The sequence below is a fragment of the Cheilinus undulatus genome, linkage group 15 (genome assembly GCF_018320785.1).
Source record: "Cheilinus undulatus linkage group 15, ASM1832078v1, whole genome shotgun sequence".
Lineage (NCBI taxonomy): Eukaryota > Metazoa > Chordata > Actinopteri > Labriformes > Labridae > Cheilinus > Cheilinus undulatus.
In genome coordinates, this window is record NC_054879.1 from 24847338 (window position 1) to 24868979 (window position 21642).

At 39.7% G+C, this 21642-nt stretch overlaps 1 protein-coding gene across 6 annotated transcripts in view; it reads right to left on the reverse strand.

Annotated features, from left to right (window-relative positions):
* The window catches only part of raph1a (Ras association (RalGDS/AF-6) and pleckstrin homology domains 1a), a 143285-nt gene that overhangs the window by 26338 nt on the left and 95305 nt on the right, over window positions 1-21642 (reverse strand). For 4 of the 6 annotated variants that reach the window (XM_041806242.1, XM_041806238.1, XM_041806239.1 and 1 more), the window contains exons 7-10: window positions 20851-21006; window positions 20497-20667; window positions 13612-13683; window positions 2185-2262 (exon numbers count right to left, since the gene is read on the reverse strand). In XM_041806242.1, the coding sequence (XP_041662176.1) occupies window positions 2185-2262; window positions 13612-13683; window positions 20497-20667; window positions 20851-21006 (477 nt within the window). The remainder of the gene's footprint in view (window positions 1-2184; window positions 2263-13611; window positions 13684-20496; window positions 20668-20850; window positions 21007-21642) is intronic. The other 2 variants (XM_041806244.1, XM_041806243.1) reach the window with 1 other exon arrangement.

The window sequence follows — 21642 nt, forward strand, 5'->3', positions numbered from 1 at the left end:
TCAAGAGATTACGTCCTGAGAGTCAAACAGATGAGGGACCAGTCACATCACAGTCAGTAGAGGAAAGAGCAGGGCAGAGGCAGATCTAATCCTGTCAGAGTTGTTACAGCTGATATTATTCTACTTTTTCAGTGTTTTTTAACAAGTTATTAACAAGCCCCTCCACCTCTTCATGAGTCTTGAGTTTTTAATAGCTCACAGAACGAGGTGGTGACGACCACAAGGTCAAGGACTCGGTTTTTATAGACAGCACAGTCACTGATCTCCATGCATGCTATTTGAAGCAGTCTTCAGCTCTCTGTCTCTCATTCAGGCAGGTGTTTGACACTAACGTCAACCCTCCATGACTGTTGATAAACATTTTCCTGACCCCTTTATGAATTTAAAATCAAGTTTATATAGAAAGAAAAAATGCCATTTCCTTACTGCATGACCATGTGCCACAGAAATGAATCCCATTTTGGGTTATGTTTGAAATGCTCATTTTGTCGTTCTTACCAGACTATAAACAAAAGGAATGTAACTCTGTCATGTAAAATTGCATATAAACAGGCTACTTGTATGAAACTATGGGTGTATGAACTTTGACCTTAGTCCACATTTTAATATAGATATTACTGTGGAAAAATGTCCCAAATGAACACTTAAACAGATTTAAAAAACACAAAAGAAGACAGACAACTAAATCCTAATTTTTATTGGAAATGCATCTTTTTTAAACAGCTACATATGGTTGTTTGATATTAAAACAACAAAAACAGAAGTCTTAGACACCCAATGCTGGGGACTCCTGTTCATCGTCTAAATACAGGCATATTACTACAAGATAATTCTGCTGATCTACGGTCCAATACCCCCCTTCAACCAAATTCAGCAAAGGCTGAGTATATGTTGACAGATTTCTGTGGTGAATGGTGTGCTGAGTGACTTTACCCTCCTCATCTGCACGGAAGACGTTTAGAACAGCTCTAACTTGAGATTGCAAATGTTTAATGACAATGTTCAATATTTCTGATCAGAAATCCTGTTATGTGGGGGAACACTAAGGACAGCTGAGCAGAGTTGTTACAGGACAGAATAATTACCAATCAGGAACCACAACAAACACTTTAGATATGGCCTAAAATTCTATTTGCAGTACTTTTTTGGTTTTGCCCGTTGCGGTAACGGTATAATATAACTGTATTCCAAAATCAAAAAGAGATAATGCATTTAAATACATTTTCAGGTGTTATAACTTCCTCCTTCCTCTAAAAGAAATGACACACCAGACTCCTTTATGAGCATAAGGTCACAGAAAAATGATTTTATAAGTCTCTGCATTACTTCACTGTAACTGCACCTGTACTATTATGCTTCTCATAACATGACATTTCCTGATGTGGGCGTTCACAATAAAAGCACTCAAGCAAATAATTATGGACTTTGTGAAGAACTTGTTGTAAATAGCATGTTTACCGCTGATTTAACTTAGCTTTAGTAGCAGTGTATGGAGCTACAGTGTTTATAACTGCTTCTCAGACTTTGTTTAAAGCCACAGCTGCTCACTTCTTTGAATCATCATGGAAAAATGAGTTTTGGGTTAAAGCGCAGCTGTAAACATGTATTTAGGCCATTATAAGAGGAATTCCTGCAGCGCTGGGCTGAAGACAAGCTGAGTTTGTCCGTTGCAACTCACAGCTTGTGTTAAAGCCCGAACAGGCTGACAGAGACACTTTGCAAAGTGATCACATTTGCTGTATGTTGCTGTTATTACAAATATTAAACTCGGAGATAAGAAAACATGTTTTACTTGATTGCTGTGCTTCACGTTGATTACACCGAGTCAAACAGGTTATGTTGGGTTTAATACCTGGCTGCTCGTTAGTGTTGGAGTAAAACATTGGTTTTGTCTTTTGCATGCATTGCAACACAATCCATATACTTAAACCAGGGATAAAGGTGCTGCAGAAATCCATTTCACAGCAGAAAATTTTACCAGTGAAGTATCAATACAGGTTTACTGCTCACCACTGAGTGGTATCAAACAGGCTTCAAATAATTTTACTATTGTTACAACCTTTTTAAATTTCTACAGAGGAAAATATCATGACATAAGAGATTTGGTCCACATTGTCCAACTCTACTTGAGATCTCCCTGCTTCATCTCTCTGTCGGCATTTGTTTGGTTCAACCTAGACTCACCTTTTTAACCTGTGCCTCCTTGATCTTCTCCAGTGCGACCCGGATATTTTCTGCCTTCAGCTTGGCCGCCTGCTCCTCCTTCACAACGACAAAGGAAACAAAAGGCACACATTATAATCAATATGATATCAGTCAATATAATATAAAGTCAATATAAAAGCTAACAGCATTGACAGAATAATTTCTGCAGCGCTATCGCTCAATCCATATTAAGGCCACACAAGCTCATTATAATCTGTTCCTACCTGACCCCTCCAACAGGAAGTCATTATTTATTTTCAGGTGGTTTCTTGTTAGGAATCAACACTTCTGTGTCTGCTTTGCATCGAATAAAAAGTGCAAAAATCCAGTTTTAAACTCCAGAAGATCCAGGTTTCTATCTGCAAAGTTAAGGTGTTTTAAATGCATGAAGTTCCCAGAAAAGAGAAGGAAAGTCAGGAAGAAGAGAGCCAAAACAACAGCCCAAGGTTAGTCCAAACAAGACAGTGTTGCACTTTCCAGGGAGCCCAAACTGTGAGGAATCATCAGACGTTTGTGGCCAGCAGTGCAAAACCAGCATCTTCCCCTCCTCCTCTTCATTATCATCACAGTCATTATGTCCAGATTATTTTGGCTGCTGGGAAATGAGATTGGATTAAAGCTCAAATGCTACATGTTAGTTATTGTCTCTTAAAGGAGGATTATCCAAATTTCCCAAACATACACAAACATGTAGCAGCGTTGTAGATTCTCAGCAGCTGCAAACACGGGGACAAGTGCTTAAAAAGTCCAGTCAGTGCGAGTTTCTTCGTCCTGTTCAGTTTGCATAAACTGTGCAGCTTCCAGTAAAAGGACAAAGATAAGAAAAACAGAGGCAGAGGAGACAGAGGATGAGTTATTCCAGCAGTGAAGATTGCAGGCAAAAACAAGACCTGCAGGCAGGTGCAAAAAGGCGCACAAGTAGACGAAAAATGTGCAAAAAAATCCCTCAGTTGTGCAGTTTACACCCTGACGGTGCTGCAGGTTGACTTATCTTGCAATCGACTAGATTAACAGGCTGACTCGTGTCTTCACCGGATTTAGGGAACCTATGACTGCCTGTTTAGAGATGCAGCTTTCTGTTTGGTCTGCTGACTGATTCATTCCGCTCCTCACTGTCACATCAAGCTGAAAGATGCTACCTTGTCCTGTCACATCCTCCCCGGCCGAGTGAGAGAGATGTAATGAGGGAGAGAGAGAGAGGGAAGTAGAGATGGACGGGGTAGCGATGGGGGAGGGGCACCGCTGCTGTGCCAACTTCCATGCAGAGGCTCTGATCTCTTTATCTCGAGCTCTCATTCCCTCTCCTCCTCGTCTTTGCACTTATCTGATATTTCTTTTTGTTTTGTCCTCGTTTCACTCCGTTTTAACTCCCTCATTGCCAGCAGCTCTTAATCTCTTATGCTTTTCGGCATGCTTGTGGTTTTTCAGGGGTCTTTTCCAGCCACTTCGCCACACATGACGGGTGTCTGCGCTCCACTTGTCGACCCAAAACACACGAGGCAATCCATATTGTGCACAAGCGAAAGGGCAGAAAGGGATGAAGATGATGGGAGGAGGAAGAGGAGATTAGCAGCCAATCTGCTTATCGGCTCCCCCAAAACCCCCTCAAGTACTCTCACTCAAATTCGCATAAACAAACTAGACCCAAATTCTCCAAGCAGCAGAAGCAGCAGCAGTTTAAGCTCATAAACAGCTTCATATTGATGAGAATATGTTTGTAGTTTGGATTTAATGCTTGAATTAAAGGTTGAAGAAGAGGATTAACTCAAGCTAACGTATAGATTTAGCAACAAAAGCACCAAAACTGGTCCATTTTTCTCCAGAACTGACGCTAAAAGCAGGGTTTTAAGAAACATACAAAAGGATAGCATTTAAAAAATATCAGAAATGGTATTTCAATCTGTGGAAACATTTTTCAATACTGTGATGACAGGATGCATCTTTGCATCACCTACTGTCTGGCTCTGCTGGTAAACAACCAAAGTATCAAACATCCCAGAATTCATCTGAATGGTCAGGAGCAGCCGATGGGGCCATGATTAGCGTAGTCCCCCTCTACATGGTAAATGATGCATGATCAGGCTGACAACTCAAAAATCAGGTGATCTAGTTTCACTGTAGGGTCAGTTAGGTGCAGACTTTACAGCAGAACGTAAGGAACAGCTGCCACAGAAGACCAGCAAGCAGTAACAGAGATTTAAGGAGATTGTTTTTGTCTCATTGAGCTTTTATTGTTGTAATGATTAAACATTTCACTGAAAAAATCATCTTTATCTCTGCAGTAATGTTCAGGTTTTGGAGAAAGCTGGCGACAAAAGAGTCCTTCACAAAGCAGCTTCAATTTGAATATGTAGTAATAAATATAGTAATTCAAGATCATTCATCAGAAGTGTGATGATGATGATGCTGATATTGAAGGCAGAGATGAGGTGGACCATAATGAATCTGAAAGCTGTGATGATGAAGATATTAATGGAAACTGACACACTTAAGCTGAAAGCAGCTGCAGGCATCTAAAACTCTCCTAATCAGCAAGTATGGATGTTAGCTAGAACCAGTTTTAATGCAAACTGACACAAGATGTAGACTACAGTGTCATTAAGAATTAAGATATACTGAATAATCAGACGATGGTTGTTTCAACATTCCCTGGTTTGACTGCTTTACCTCCGTCAAATTTCCAGCATGTTTACAATCAAGAAATGAGTCATGGTTATTTTCTCAATTCAGGAACTAACTGAAGGTTTACTACGTGAATATATAATACTTTTTAACAACATTCAAGTCTCCATATTTTCCGTTTAGCTGATAAAGTAGTCCTACTGTTCACTGTTTAGTAAATGGAGCATATAGAATGTGGTATTGATTAAACAGAATCCTAAATCCAAAACAAGAAATACCCATTGGAGGCTGGCAATGCTGAGCTGTGAATCTTAACTGAATCATGAAAAAATCTGGTGGGGCCACATCATGACAAGGTCATATTTCAGTGTAAACGACCATTACACACGATTTATGAACTCACACTGTTCAAGTGACATTAGGGCAGATTTTGACAATTGTTAATGGAGTTTCCTCTGAAATTCTCACACATGAAGGTTTCAAGTCAGATCAACTGCCCTCATCTTCTTTCCCTCACATAAACAGCTTTGCCAGCAAGCACAATGAGCAGCTAAATAATAACAAATATTCTGTCAGCTGAAGGCCTGCAGGTAGACCTTTTTCCTGCTCATTTATCAACTTTGCTATGCAGAAAGTACATCAAAAAGACACCCCTGCTTTCTTCATGATGATTTAAGATGCTGCTTGACAGCTTACAAATAAGAAAATGCCTCAAAATAGGTTAATCTGCTCGTATTTCTGCCTTCACTATGAGTCTGTGCAGAGGTACACCCGAAAAATCAAACATGCCGCAAATCCATTTGACCAGCCGGGAGCAGCCAGTCAGCCTGTGGTTGGTCATCATTTCTAATGGTAGAACGATTATCAGCCTGGACGATTATTGATTCCCATATTGGCATTTAGCTGGTTATCGGTATAAGCATTTAATTAAACTGATAACTGATCAAATTAATTCATTAAAAGGTGTGCTACTCCACTGCAAGGTGAAGTAGCACACTAAGGTGTGTCTTCGCCCCTGGCTATATTTTCACTCTCCCCAGACTCACCTTAAGTCCCACCCACAACACTATCTGACTGGTTTGTTGTCACACAACTACCATGGTCAGGACACAGGGAGTGTACAGCATCACTTCCTGTTTCCTGCTGCAACTGTGTTGCTAAACTTTTTATTTTCCTTAATTTTTTTTTAACATGCTGTTTTACTTTTGTCACGTTAAGTACATTTTGTCATTTAACAAATGCATATCGGTTCCAAATATCAGTCAACCCTTGGCCAAATGATCTTGATCTCTAAGAAACAGATTTCCCATCACAATGAGTGAGACTGGACAAACATCTGCTGTGAAAACCAAGGCAAGATCATAGTCAAACGATGACATACTGAACTGAACCAAACCAGATCGCTTGGTGGAACTGGACCACATGTTAACTTGTCTGAGTCTGCTCATCCAGACTCTAAAATTATTTTTGGCTTTTTGCCTTTATCTAGATAGGACTGTTTAAAAGACACTGCAAATACAGGGGCAGACATGCACCAAACTAGGATTATTGCCTGTATACGCGCCTGCTCTACCAACTGAGCTAAACCTGGGCCCTCATCCAGGCTTTAGATGGAGGCTTTTGTTCTGTCCATGTCTGCTGCTGTTTCTCTGCAAACTTGTAAAACTTTTTTAACTGAATGTGTCACTACTTTTTCTTTCTTGCGTAAAATTGAACAAATAGTGCAGTGTAAATGGCACAAAATGTTGGTATTTTGATAGCAATTGTCCATGCAGAAATCACTTCCTGCCCCCCATCTGGAGCTCTTCACTGCAGACTTCACTGAAAAGAACCTGTAGTTGTAAAACCTTAACAACCTCTTTATTTACTCTACTCCTCTATTTTTTTCCAGCATAAAATAATGTTAATTTACCCATTAATCAAATTGCTTTAGGGGATTACACAGGGATAATAATATAATTAGTCAAATTGTTGCTCTTTTTAATCATTAAAGAAAATCCTTCCATTCATTTAGAGAACCAGTTAAAACACATTCATAAAGGATAATCCATTAAGCCCAAATCTGTCTATAATGCTCCTTCATGGCACCTTTAAACATTTTAATTCAGTGATAAATTCTTCAATTTGGATAATTTTTTTTCATTTGTTTCCTTTCTGCCCAGCCAATCACAGCCTGTTTTGTCTCCTCCCACTCCTCCTCCTCATCATCATTTCCAGCTTGCAGCATAAACGTTCTCTTTCCATCTTAAAGATATTCATTGACCTACATTATAGAGCCACTAAAATTAGCGTGTGCCAGGAAAGATCCCGCTGCCTTTGAAGTCATGAGGAATGTGTCCCTCCTGAGCCATGTGGCAGAAGTGGGCCAGCTGTGTGAGCGTGGTTAGCATTTGCTGCTGAGGTGGTGTAACACTGACACAGAACTGCACATAGCACAAACAGCCTCATAGACACTGCACACATTAATACACATTAACACACAAATGCAGCAGAGCCCGGGAAGACGAGTGCAGCCGAGTGATAACTACAGCCTCAGCATAATCACTGCTGCAGGAATTACACGGGCCCCTTAGACTATAATCTGTCGGGCACCATTGTGGCTCCACCCACTCTAATCTGGGGCTGCAAATTAAAATAAAATCACCCTATTTTTCAGTGGCAGGTCAGCTTGTTTTACGCTGGTAATCAGTGAGATCAGGCTGAGCTGCAGGAGAAAGAAACAGAGATGATGAGATCTCTTGCTCATACTCTTTTCATAGAGGTAAAATCTGGATTTGAAGCTGAATGCAGCTTTTTAAAGGTTACATATAATTCAAAATATACCCTTTCTTGCAAAAATATGGGCCCCTGGCCTTTCCACAACACCCTCAAGAATCAGACCCCCCCCCAAATCCACCTTTCAGAAAATGTGTGCTAAAACAAGCCGTTGTCTGATTTTCCCTTCATGATGTCATATGGGGAGTTGAACCAACCCCAGGTTTAGTTTGGCCTCCCTGCTGGGAAGAAAGTTCCACCTTCCTCTCCTAATCGATACATGGATGGATGCATGGATTGATGGATTGGTTGATGCATAGATTATTGAATGGGTGGATGGACAGATGAAGAGATACGTGGATCAGTGGGGGGATGCATGGATGGATGGGATGGATGAATGCATGACTGGATGGATGTGTGGATCAGTGGGTGGATGCATGGGTGGGTGGATGGATGCATGGATGGATGGATGGATGCATGGATTGATAGATGGGTGGATGGACGGATGAATGTATGCCTGGATTAGTGGGTGGATGCACGGATGAATACATGGCTGGGTGGATGCATGGATGGATGGACAGAAGAATTGTGAATACAAGATATAAAAATGAAAATGGATAGTTGAAGGGATGAATGGATGAAGGGACAGCGGATGGTTGGGTGAATATTTATCACAACCTATGTTTTTATTCTACTTGGGTGCTGAGTACTCTTAGTGAAAATACATGCTGTATGCTTTGACCCACTCTTGGAGAATTTAGGTTTCTTGAGCTGCTAGATGGTAAACCGCTGTCGTCTGCTTGACCCAAACCTCTGTTTGACCCCGAGGCTCACAAAGATTTGTGTTTTATCCAAAATGAAAGGGGCTGATGAAAGGAGGAGGAGCAGATGTGTCAGCCTCAGCGACACCATCAGAAAGATAATTGAGAGAGCCCGTTACCAGCCTTCCAACCAGCCAGCTGCTGAGTGTCTGCACGTGTGTGTTAGTGTGTGTGTTTGATGCTCCAGGGAATCACCCTTCTTTACTCCAAAGAAGATTAACATCGGGGATCTGGTCCAGTCCTCCGACATCCAATCAAAAGCCTTCATGTGCTTCCTCATCCAGTCAAAACATGCCAACGCTGATCCAATCAGAATAAAGCCTCCTTACTGGCTCTCTAATACAGAAAATAAAACTTTGCCCTCAGCCATTAAGAAGCCTGCAGCTTTAGCTTAAGAGCTGCAGCATGCCCAACATTATAGCCACATATAATCAGGAGCATTTTATCCATGGACATTTATGTACATTATGTCTTATAGCTTAAGAAATGCTCAACAGAAATGGACATGTTCAATTTAATCTTCCAGAAAATGTAGCATGAGATGAGATGAGATTACATGTTTCCCCCCATGTTTTAGCTGTGATCTACTTCATTTTATGGTGTTTTTTCTGCAGCTGGACTCCTAAAAGGCTGCTCTCCAGTGGTGTCCAGATCTGGGTGGAACAACAACGCCAGCACCACGAACAATGATTAGAGCATTATCTAGTCCCATTATCCGCATTGATTGGTGTTAGCTTGCCTATGGCTCACCTACTAAGCTCCATTACTGAAACTGGCTTGCCTCCAAGTCGTCATTACAGAGGAGAACAAACCAAGGCTGCTTAACAATGTCCTCTCAGGTCACAGCTGACAACTAAACGCACACCGCTCTAACAGGGCTTAGGAGATTTTCAGGAAAAGATGAACGTGATTGAAACCAGCATACAGGGAAAGTTTAAACTAGACATGATCAGTGATGCACTTTAGAAAAGAAAAACACTAAGGAGTATAACTGACTTGGGGATTTAGCTGCAGGCTGATGCAAAAGCCCTGAAAACTACAGCTCCTAAAAAAGCCTCTTGAGGCTAGCTCCAAAAGTGAAGCCATCCCTGCTGAACCCTTTATATTTAAACTATGTCTAAACTATTTAGACTAGCCTGGTATTTTTCAAGTGACTTTCTTACTTTTGACAAAGGTTTTTAATGATAAAGCCTTAAAAAATTCTCTGGAAAACAAAATTTCACTGGAATTCAGCTGACAGCAAAACCTGTTATATTATTTAAGAAAGGTTACAGCGTGGTACTAATATAGTTTTTTGTATCTCTATAGGCCATTTCCCAATTAATGACAAATGTCTTGCAGTGATTGCTGTTTTAAACAGATAATGTTATGACATATTTTAGAGCCTAACCGATATGGGTTTTTTGGGCGGATGCCAATACCGATATTGGGGGCTAAAAAAGGCCGATAAATTGGCTGATATATGAAATAAGAACATAGATATACACAGGATATATACTGTACATGAACACAAATGTGGACATGTGAATGACCAGTTGCATTTATCTTTGTTTATTTCACAAAGATGCAACTTAGACGCTGTAAAATAGTCTTAAATCGTGGCTGTGGACCATATTAGACAGAAAAATGATAAATGGAGAGCCATATTTACATCATTGTGGCAAATATGCACATAGAATATGTTTAGATTGTGTGTTTCTTGATAACCCTGAGGAAGGCCACAAGATTAAATGCACCTGTTTTATAAAGTTGTTCTCTAAAGATCTAGTATTAGTGAAACTTTCTGGCTCCACACTGGTAGAATATGTCACAGGAAAGATGAACACCGTATGAATGCTTTTCTGGTTTATGCTTTTCAAAGTAAAAGCCCGGTTTAGCATTTCTATAGAGAAACTCCGTTCTCTTGTACAGAATGCTTTTATTTTGAATAGTTCCCGACACACTTCCTCTATACACTGAATTAAGTCGCTTTGTGGACAGGGCTTTGAGAGCAGGGACATGCGGCTGACACGCAGAAAACTCACGCCCTGTGTGAAAGCCGCACCGGCAGGAACCAGAGCTGACATGCGCGGCACACACAAGCAGCAAAACCGGATCCCAGTCTGAAACGAGCGTTAGTCCTCTACTCTGCTGCAGTCGAACTGCGCGAGGACAGGGCAGCCTGTGAGTGCTTAGGGACAGGGAGGGGCCCACGGCAGCAGCTGCTGCTCAGCGAGAAGAGCAACAACGATACGTGCTTTCACGTCAAAGTCTCCCAAACTCTCCAGTAACACCAGAAAAAGTCGCTAGATTTGTCACTTGTTGCTTTTTGGAAAAGAGTCGCTAGAGGGGTCTGAAAACTCACTAAATATAGTGACAAAGTCGCTAAGTTGGCAACACTGAGTGAGGGAGAGCTGCTGCTGCACTCTGCATCTGAGGGGGAGTTCAGCATGGACACACACAGAGCGACAGGAGCAGAGACAATCCCCGCGCATCAAAAAAGTAAATACATCAGCTACATATTGGCCGATGATTAATCTGTGAAACGCTATAATTGGCCCAATTAATCGGCGCGCCAATAAATTGGTCGGGCTCTAACATATTTATATTTATAGCGGTCAAATATACAAATTTAATTTTCCTTTTTTAGGTCAAAGAATTTCTAACAGAAAACATTTCCAGGTTGGTTTACTGATTTTGGCTAATGAAGGCAGACAGAGAAGTGTTGACCGTCCCACTTACCTCCCTTATATCCAAAAACATCGAGAATTCATTTCAAATGATCATTTTTATGATCTCAAACTTTACAAGCAATAAATAATACTGAATGAGTCTTACATGGTGAACACATGATGTTCAGAGGCTAAGCATGCTGTGGCTTTTCCTCTGTTCAACAGACACAACAAATATCTTGGACCTTTGTCATTAAATATGCAAATCACAAAACTGTTCAGGCTCTTTGAACAGGCTTTCTGATTTTACAGTCACTCCTGTGTGACACATTTTTTGTAAGACTCTTCAGTCCCATCAAACAGAAATAAAACTTTTAAACCCCACACCGTGCTCATGGAGTCAGGTACAGTTTGCTTTCTCTCAGATCATGTCTTTCTCAATTCTTGAACAAAGAAACCCGTCATTTTTCATAGAGAGAAAGCAGCCTGTCCTCTGACCAGCAGATCTGACTGTCAGAAACATCACCCAAAAACAAGAAGTTGGTTAAAAGATGAGAAACAGTCCCATGGCAAAGAAGATGCTTTTGCTCATATAAGGAACATTTTCACAGTTACAGTCATGTCTGCTATTCACAAAGCTTTACAGGACAAAGGCTTTGAATCAGCACTACACAATTAATCTAATGACAATTGCAATTAGATTGCATTGCCTGGCTGTGCAATGATATAACTGCATAAAAGGCTGCTGTTGTTTTTTTGAGTAGCACTTAAATGGTTTGCCTGCAGAAAGGCCTTTAAGTTTGCAATAGTTCCACTATTAGAGAAGTATCTTTTTTTTCAAAAGGGAAAACCTTATAGTTTTTTGGGGAAACGTGAAATAGTACTGTAAAAACTTGTAATTACGCTACTTAATTTTGTATGTTCTGAATTCAGAAATATACACTTTAAAATAGTCATTTTTCTTTGCATTTGCATTGATAAAAAAACAAGTAGACTCATGGTATTTTTCATTTATTATATCCTCAATTCAGAGCAGTTGCTGCAGCTCCGCTCTCTCTTTTGCCTTTACTGTAAACACTTCTATTTGGCCACGTTCTCACATCAATGTTATGAAGAGACTGGATTGAAAAGTTATCCTCTCTTTTTAACTTGGCTGTGTTACACAAGCTTGTGCAGACAATATATGAGATTCTTTGCCAGGTTGGATAGACCCAGAGTTTTCTTTTTCAAGGAGTCAAAGAGCCCAGTATGCAAAGTTTAGCTGCATAAATTATTTAAAATAAATCTAATGCCGGATTAAAAAAGCTTGCAAAAAACAGAGAGTAGACCGACCTTTACACTGATGGGTTCCAGTGTATTCTTCCTATTTTCTCCTTTTTTAAACCTTTAATAGCATTCAAGGCAGAATTCATGTTTGGTAAATCATTGTTCAAAGTGCTCAATAAGACCTTATTTATTTTTGAAATATTTTGCATGTTTCACTTTTATATAAAACGTATTGGTATGTGATGTTTTAAAGAGGCAAATAAAAAACATCAGGTATATCAGGTGCATTTGCCTCCAACCAAGACTGGAATGTTCAGTAAGAGCTAGTAAATTTACTTACATTTTTCACACAATTTATGTATTTTTCTTTTTTACTGATATAAAAAAGAGCTTCTGTGCAAATTAAAGGTAGCTGAATTATAAATAGAAGGGAGAAACCTGAATCTGATCTCTATCAAATAATGATTTTAACTGTCTTAAAACAAGCTTATTAAGTATTAAAATACATGGCTATGTGGCCTTATATACATTAATACTAGAGACGTATTTCCAGTTTTAACTTATCAACATGATGAAAAAAATTAGGAGAGAATTAAGTTAGTGGTGAAATAAAAGTACTGTTATATAGACAAAAGTTACTTTCAGTAATTTTCTTGAGAAATTTACCCGTCATCATGGGAAAACCAGTTATTGTTATCTCAAAAATAAGTTGAAATCATGAAAAAACAATTGGAAATTGCTCTATTATGGGAAAACAAGGTAGTTAAAATGTATGGATATATTTCAATGTAGGGCTTTTGTAATAAAAGGTACCTTTTAAAGTCTCCATTTTGATTTTTTTAAACATATTTCAAAAGTAGCTGCACCATTTAATCCATCTAAATATGCATCTAAAAAAGCAACTGATTCTTTACATTATAACAGACCAATTCAACTGAGGTATAATCAGGTTGCATGCATAGTGTTACACAGTATATATGTGAGGTAAATCGCATCAAAAATCAGAGTTGTTATGATTTTATTTGGGGACACAAAAGTGTGTTTTCAAGTCTCTGTAAAGCTTTGAGATTTAAAACCAGAATTCTGCAGGCAAATGGGACACATCCCGGCACTTTGCGTCACAAAAAAACAAACAAACACAAGCTACCCCTGATTATACAGAAAGAGAGAGAGAGAGAGAGAAAGAGAGACATGCAGAGTGATCATGACTGTCCTAGCATGCTCACTGACTCATGCAGAAATACAACCGCAGGAGGAGAGCTGAGGAGTGCAGTAAAGGAAAGATGTGTCACCTTGGTCAGCAGGTGTGAAGGTTTTCCTGCTATGTTTCTCAGAATCAGAGAGGTTTCCCTGTCCAGAAGGTGCTTTAAACAGAGAGAAAGAGGGAGAAAGTTCTGGTGAATCAATGTGCAGCTTGATCGACTGCATGTGGAGGTTTAGCAGAAAGCTTTGTGGAGAAGCAGCAGCAGCAGGAAAACATCAGCGGAGATAAACACCTGTGAAGGAGAAACGTCCACATGGTAAACAGATTTAATGATACAGGAGAAAACATGGACAAACGTCAGATAAAGTAACTCGGAACATATTTCCATCCAGAATGGATCAGTCACATCTGTCGTCGAGGAAGAAGAAAATCCTTCTGATCCTTTAAGACGGTTGTACATCATCAGTCAAGCACATATTTGGTGAGAAGACGTGTAAAGCTCCACCTGCCTGATCTGCTTAGATTTTTTTTTTCTCAGATTAATTTAAAATTCCAGGAAAAGAAGAGCAGGATTTGTGACAAAAAAAAAAGGTCGTTTGATGTTTTCAGTGACTGTATTGGGCCTGTGAATGGGTAATTGTTCATTCTGCTAATATATCATCTGGAAATACCAGCAGAAAAGTTCCCGTAACAATATGGAGCCAAAAAACAGTGGATCTATATTGCAGGTAAGTCTGTGCTACCTAGCTGGCAGCCCCCAGGTCAAATCCAACTTGCAGGCAGCCTCTGAGTAGCCCCAATCTGACCAGCTTACATGAATCTGATAGACGAAAAAATAATGGAGCAGCACTCTACATAATGTGCACTAAAGAAGCTTGCAAATGGGGACTGCATGGCTACACCTGTGGCAATGGATCTTTTGTCCATATAGTGTATATTGCATCAGCATGTAGGGATACCAAGCCACAAAAGTTAACTCTGGGGTGTTTACATAGGAGACAGGCAAGTGTAAAATGATGCCATAAGAGCTACTATAAAGGCTGTGAATAAGCAGGAAAGCTCATCTACAAAGAGTTTTATAATAAATCAAATTGTGTTACTTGGGCAGTAAAGATTTGCTAATAATTCAGGTAGAGTGAACTCTAGAGATATTTTATGACCTTAAATTTTAAAGGTCTGATTCAAGACTTTTTAAAGTCTGCTGTCACACCAAACTTGATCCTCCGAACATAGTGGACCACAGTCAGTGTTGTCAACATTCCTTTGGTAGAATAAAGGTTAAATAATTCAAATATGTGTTATAACTGCTTCAGGCTTGACTGGAACAAGTCTAGACACCAAAAACAGACCCACTCTCAGAGTTTTATCTTCACGCCAGCAGGATACTGGCCTGATTTTATTTATTATTTATTTGTTGAATTATTTACTGTATTACTCATATTTACTTAGAATGTGAATTCAAGCAGACGCAGGCCAAATCTGCAGCTCACTGAGCTCTTTATAATCCCACGTCTAGTGAGCACGTGCAGCAGTGTGATGTGAGTCACCAGTTCAGGCTGAGCAGTGTCCTACTGAGCAGACTGGAGTCCAGCATGGAGACACAGTTCTAACTCAGTGGAGTAAAAAAGGATTAAAGTGTTTTCTATAGCCAAAAGTTGTTTTTGATCTATAAATATCAGATTTGGAATGAATAAAAAGAATGGCTAATCCAAAAGATATTTTAACTTTAACTTAAAGTCCTCTGATATCATTATGTGCTCTACATCTATTTTCAGACGGACACACTTTCTGTTCCTATCTTTATAATCTCATCTGTGTGTTTCAATCACTAGAAATCATTTTATAGAAAGCATTACTACTCTCTCCATAACCACAGATTAAAAATAATATTTAGGTCAAAACACACTGCACAAATACACAAAACAAACGCACACGATTACAGTCAGCTCTCCCCTACGGCCAAGACCTGACATCCAAGAGCCAGCGCCTATGTTTGTTTGTGCTGATCCTCTTTATGTGGCAGTAATCAGCACGAAGGAGATGCTACATGGAAAGACATGAGTGGTAAGATTTGTCCTTCACAGGCTGAAATATTCAATATTTTTTTGTGATTAAAGGTGATGAGGTGGAACTGTTTTAATTTAATCTGTGGACTCAGAAGCTTCTACATATGGAAAAAAATCTTATCCTATTCAAAAGTATTGATAAGTAACTGAATGTTAGCAGAAACTGTATACACCAGGTAACACCAGCTGACAATAAAACTAAACCCTGCATGTAATGGTATTTTCTCTTTATTTAATAAAGGAGTATGATCCATTTCTGATTAAACTGCCTCTATACTATTGCTACATCTGAGCTTATTTCAACACCCTGACAGCAGCTATCAGCTTCCAGCACACCTTAACCCGAATGTAGCTACCACTGATTGGTAAGAATCATTTTCGGGTCTGATGACAGCCAAGAGGCCTGTTAATCCATCTACTTTGCAAGGATAGAGAAAGATGTTTTTGCTCTGTTAAGAGTTTTATCTACCAGCTGGCTCCCATGAAAGTGAAGAATTGTGGATTGACATGACAACAACTGTCTGCCAAGTTTGCTTAAGTCACACCTACTACTTAAATAAATGCAACAGACAGAACATTTATCCAACTACCCTCTAAGTTTCTTCTAAAATTTCTGCCCTTTCCAAACACTGTCTATGGGATGTTGCCCAGGTGGATGTAAAATATAAATCCAATGTCCTGGATATGTGGAACTGTCTCAGGTTTATGTTACCACAAGTTGAATCAGTGTGGGTCTATAAGTGACTCCACACTTCATCCACATGTGTGGAGACGGTCTGGTGCCGTTACCACAATGAGGATGGGAGTGGTGTTAAACTATATTTTATACTGATGCAGCTTTTTATATTTCAGTCGGTAAATAGTGCTTAAAGTACTTTCAAAATAATCTAACTTCTTTTATCGTATATAATTAAATATGATATTAAAAATAAATATTGTAATTGTAGGGATGAGTGCATAGTGTAGTAAATTAAAGATTTTGTAGACTGTTAAAATGAAAGGTTTGATTTGAAGAGCATTAATATGTACAGTTTGAGTCGGAGTTAGACAAACTGTTTGGAAGCACTGATAGCCTATTCAGTACAACAGGAGTTAGTTTAAACATTTTTCAATAGACCTAAATGCATTGTGACTTTCAGTTGTTTAAAGGAAATATTATCCACCAATGTATTTTTTTCCAAAATTAAAAAAAGTGTAAAATCTCATCTTGTAGGCCCAAATTTTGTCTCATCTTGTAAAATAAGTCTCGTCACACCCCTAGTTTTCAGGGTTCGCTCAAGTTTGAGTTTGAGTTTCCTTTCTAATGTCTCATGTCTGTCTGATTAGCTATTCATTATGGTGCTTTCTTCCCATTTTAATGTGTAAGGCTGTTTTTGACGGTTCTGCACAACAAACTGAGCTACAATCATTCTTCCATTTAACTCATTGAGGGCCATTGACGTATATATACGTCAAAGTGTTTTTTCGGCTGCTGGCACAAGGGGGCGCTCTCATGCTCCCTGAGTAATTTTGGGGCTTCTGGGATACGTATTCGGAACACTATAGTCGGAAGTGACGGTAGATCAAACGTCAGAGGTGGAGACCCTGGGGTCAAAGAGCAGAGCGATCGTTACGGAGGTAATCCAAGCTAAAAGTTCTAACTTAGACGCTGGAGGAAACTTTAAACTTTTGCCTGAGAAATCGCTTACTCACTGAAACAAACACTGAACTTAACGACAGTGAATCCAGGGATCAGTGCTTTTAGTGATCTGCCTCGGCCGGCAAAGAGGCTAAAGAATACCTCAAGGTTGTCCCCCGTTCGTCGGAGAAAAAAGGCAGCCTCTCGCCAGCTGGATGCATACAGCGACAAGCAGGAGAGGGCATATAGGGGGGTCCCGTGGAGGCCGTCCAGTTCCAGAGTGTGAATGGCATGATAGTGACTGGAAGCATTGTTATTTATTTTACAATAAAATCACATTTGTAATACAATTTTCAAATGTCTTTTATGTCATTGAAGGCAATATTATAACATTCAAATCACTGTTCTGCTTGACAGACTCTCTTTCACAAAAATGCATTTTTCTCAGCTTTCTAGAAAAAAAGTGGTCTTTTTGGTGAAACTAGCCTCGATTCAACTTCAGATAAATCAAGAACGGAACAAGCTACAAAGAAACGTTTTCTTCCATGATGAAATAGAAATTTTCTTCTTTCATTTGAGCTATTTGGTGTTTTCAGAATCATAGTACAAAATATTCTGTGGGTCTTGAAAGATGACTCAAAATGGCCAAAAACGCTGGCACAAGGCACTTTCCATTTTATAAAAGGGCTGGCACTCAATGAGTTAAAAGGGCTAAAGCCTGAAAATGAATGCTCAATTCATCCTGTATATTTCAGTAGGTTTTAGTGAGATTCTGTCATTTTTTTCTGACCTTAACATAAACCCAGAATAAGCGTGTGAAGCAGAAAAACGCTCAAACTGCAGCAGTCCCACTTACTAATGAGCTAAACTCATGGGAGTGTTGCTCTGGGCCAAAACACCATCTCACATCCTCTCCTCTAATCCTCCTCTTTTTGTTTCTCCACTCCTCCTCGGCTTTTCCTCTCTTTTCTTTTCTTGTCACTCCTTATTCTCCTCCATGATCGCCCTTAAGTGTCCACCTTCCCTCCTCTCTCACTCCTTTATTGTCCTCACTCCTCTGCTGACTCACTCTGGCCTATCATCTCATTATTCTAATTTTATTCAGTCATCTTTTTTTACTCCTTCTCTTTCTCTTCATCGCTGGTCTCTGCTGAATCGTTGCATACACTGGATGAAATGGAGCGCTAACCCAGTTTCATACTCACATAACACAGTTTGTGTTCGCAGTGATGCTCACGGGGGTCGAACATGGTGAAATCATTGACAAGAGATGGGCTAAAATTTCCTCAATGGACATAAAAGAGGAGCAGCATCTTAAAAATCCTCATAACATCAAAACCACCATGGTTAAAATCAAGCCCTTGTGAATGTCGTGAGTTTTTTTCGGTGTTCATACTGCGCCAGCACGGCTCTGAGTTGTCTACGTCTGTGATTTCAGGGAAGATTATTTACAGAGCTTTCCTTTCAGCGTGTTCTGGGAGAGAATAAGCAGAGTTTGTTCCTAAAAAGAGCGAGGAGACGGCCTGGAGCAGCAGAAACTGTTAGCAGCAGCAGTAGGAGAAAAGGCCAGAAAATACAAAATGCTGCTGCAGAAGAAGGTTAAAGAAAGCAGCGCTGTTAAGAACAAGGAGGAAGCTGAAGGAGGAAATCTGCTCTCTTTAGTTATGATAGAAATACATCACCGATTTCTAATCAAATGTATTGATTCGGTGAATTAAAGCTGGCTTTAAGCTCACAAAGATGCTTAGGATTAGCAATGTCTTTGCCTGGAAATGCAAGATGTTGCTCATTTATTCTTCTTAACTCATACTTTTTAGCTGTAAGTCTGTGAATCATTTTAGTATCAAAGCCCATAACCAATGCCTAAAACCAGGCCCAAATATTCCAACTACACCTACGCAGACCTGAGAACATTCTCCTTGAACCCACCCTGACGACTGTATTTATGGGCCTGGGCCTGATTCAGGTTTTCTTTTGTTTGCTTGATAAAGTTAAAGTTTTATTTAAGATTAAATTACTATTCAGAGTGTTTTTAATGAGAGAAATCTGTTAGAGGGACTTTAATGAAGCATGTTTTACAGATGAGGCCTGTTTTTCATTTATCATGATCATTTTTAAATGATTCATTAAAATCCATGTAATCTTGTCGTTTCAGCTTTTTATTCAGAAAACGGGCACAGTCCTTGTCTACTGTATTGTCTACTGGGGACGTCAGCGTCCATTCAGCCAATCTCCTGCTGCATATTATGTCTGTGCAAAGTGACACTTGAATTTGGATCATAAATCGATTTAGTAAAATTAATGTTATGTAATCACTGTGATTATTGGAAAAGTCACATATTTTTCGTCTACTTATATTTCCTTATGTGATGAATTTGACTATATTAATATGGTGGCAATGCACGAAGAAAGCAACAAAGAAGTCGTTCGAATCAAGTGACTTCGTTTTTTTTTTGGCTTTTCTTGCTTTAATACTTGGCAACCCTGGGCTTCTATAAATGCTGCTAAAATAGTTATTAATATTGTTTAAATCTTCCATAAACTGTATCCAAATTTAAAAACCTTGTAACATGATGACCTTAGTCTGCCTTGAATAAGAACAAAATGAAACTCTCCAATTTTAGTTGTGGATTTCTGCAGGAAACCTGCTGCCTCAAAAATGGAAAAGTCAAAAATCAGCAGTTGAATAAAAGTCCTGTAGAGTGTTCAAGATTTGTCATCAACACGCTTCTCTATTGAATCACTGTCCTGAAACTACAGGCATGTATACAAGTGATTTCTTTGTGTTTTCAATGCAATTATTGGATAAACCATTTAATCTCCTGATAATCTGCTTGAAACGATCGCAGACTCAGCGTAATCCCAGAAAGTGGTCAGTATTTAGAGAGGTAGATCCTTTCAACACACCTGAAAATCACTCTGAGAGGCTGAAGGTAAGAGGTGAACATCAATCAATCATGGAAGTGCTTCATACTGATATTTTTCTCTTTTAAAAGAGAGTTTAAATGTTATTGAATGAAGATTTTACTTGCACCTAATTTTAGCATATGCTGAACCATCCTCAGTGCCTGTCCAGCAACGAACCTCTGGTCTGAATGTAGTTACCTCATGTTTAAAAAGATGGCTGCAGTTTCTGTAGACAAGGTTTAAAAATAATCATCCTCAAACCTCAGACCATGCCAGTTTGTGCCTCTTCTGTTATCCAGTCTGTGTGTGGTCTGAAGAGGATTAATCTGAACAAAAGGACATAAAATGGTTCATTTGTTCTTTTAATAAAAACGTCTTGTACCTCCATGTGCCCTTGTCCGGCTCCTTCAGCTGGAGGTAAAACAGAGGCCTGCTGACCGTCTGCTTCACTGCGAAGAACGCTGTCCAACGAGTCCATGGAGGAGGCGGAGTTTACTGAAACCTCAGAGGCTGACGTGACTGAGGAGCGTGAGGAGTGAACGATGGAACGCACCTGAAGACAGGACAGAAATAAATAAATAAAAACACTGTAGGGGGCGTGTTCATGAAGTTTAAATAAAGAGCAGTTTAGATGAACTTCATGGCTCCAAATTAAGCTCAAAATGTTACATAATAAAACCCTTGAAATAACTTAAAACAGCACAGAACACAGAGGCTGCAGTCTCTTTGAGTTTACCTCGTGCTCGCTGACCGTTCCCACTGATCCTGTACGCCGATGTTGGCGCTGAGAGGCTCCGGGACGTCGCACTGAGGCTGACGATGAATACGTGGAGGCGGAGCTGAGAGAGTGAGAGGACGTCTGACGAGCAGCTTCATCCATACTAAGAGACGCCTGATGGAGAATTACAGGACAAAAAGGAAAGGCCTGGGTTCAATCACTGATTTTTTAAAAGTTACAGATATAAAACTTTATTAAATAAAGGAGCAAAACCATTCGGAATGTCACTTCTCAAGGAAGGAACATGTATGTGGAATGCTGAAGTAGTGCTAAACAAAGAGTAAATATGCATCCTTGACCTGTGCTGCACTTATCTGGGTGTTACACTACTCAGCCTCCAGAGGAAAGTCTATTCTGGGGTGCTGGAAAAGAGTCTTCAGACAATTGTCGAAGCTCAGACACAGGAGGAACAATGCAGATTCTGTCCTGACAGTAGGACAGTGGGCCAGCTCTTTACCCTTACAAGACTTCTTGAGGAATCGGAGTTAAAGCTGTGACCCACTGAGGTAATACTGGGTCTCAGGTTCACTGCAGTGAGCCATCAGGTAAGGTAAAACCAAAGTAAAAGTTGTGTTCGCATTCTCAGCACAGAGTCGGACTTGTTCCCCAGTGTGTTAGCCTCCACCAAGGCTGCCCCTTATCGACATTTCTGTTTGAGATTTTTTATGGACGGGATCTCAAGGCACAGTCAGGGGGAGGATTTACACTTGAATGACCTCACTTTTGCAGATGATGTGGTTCTGTTGTCCC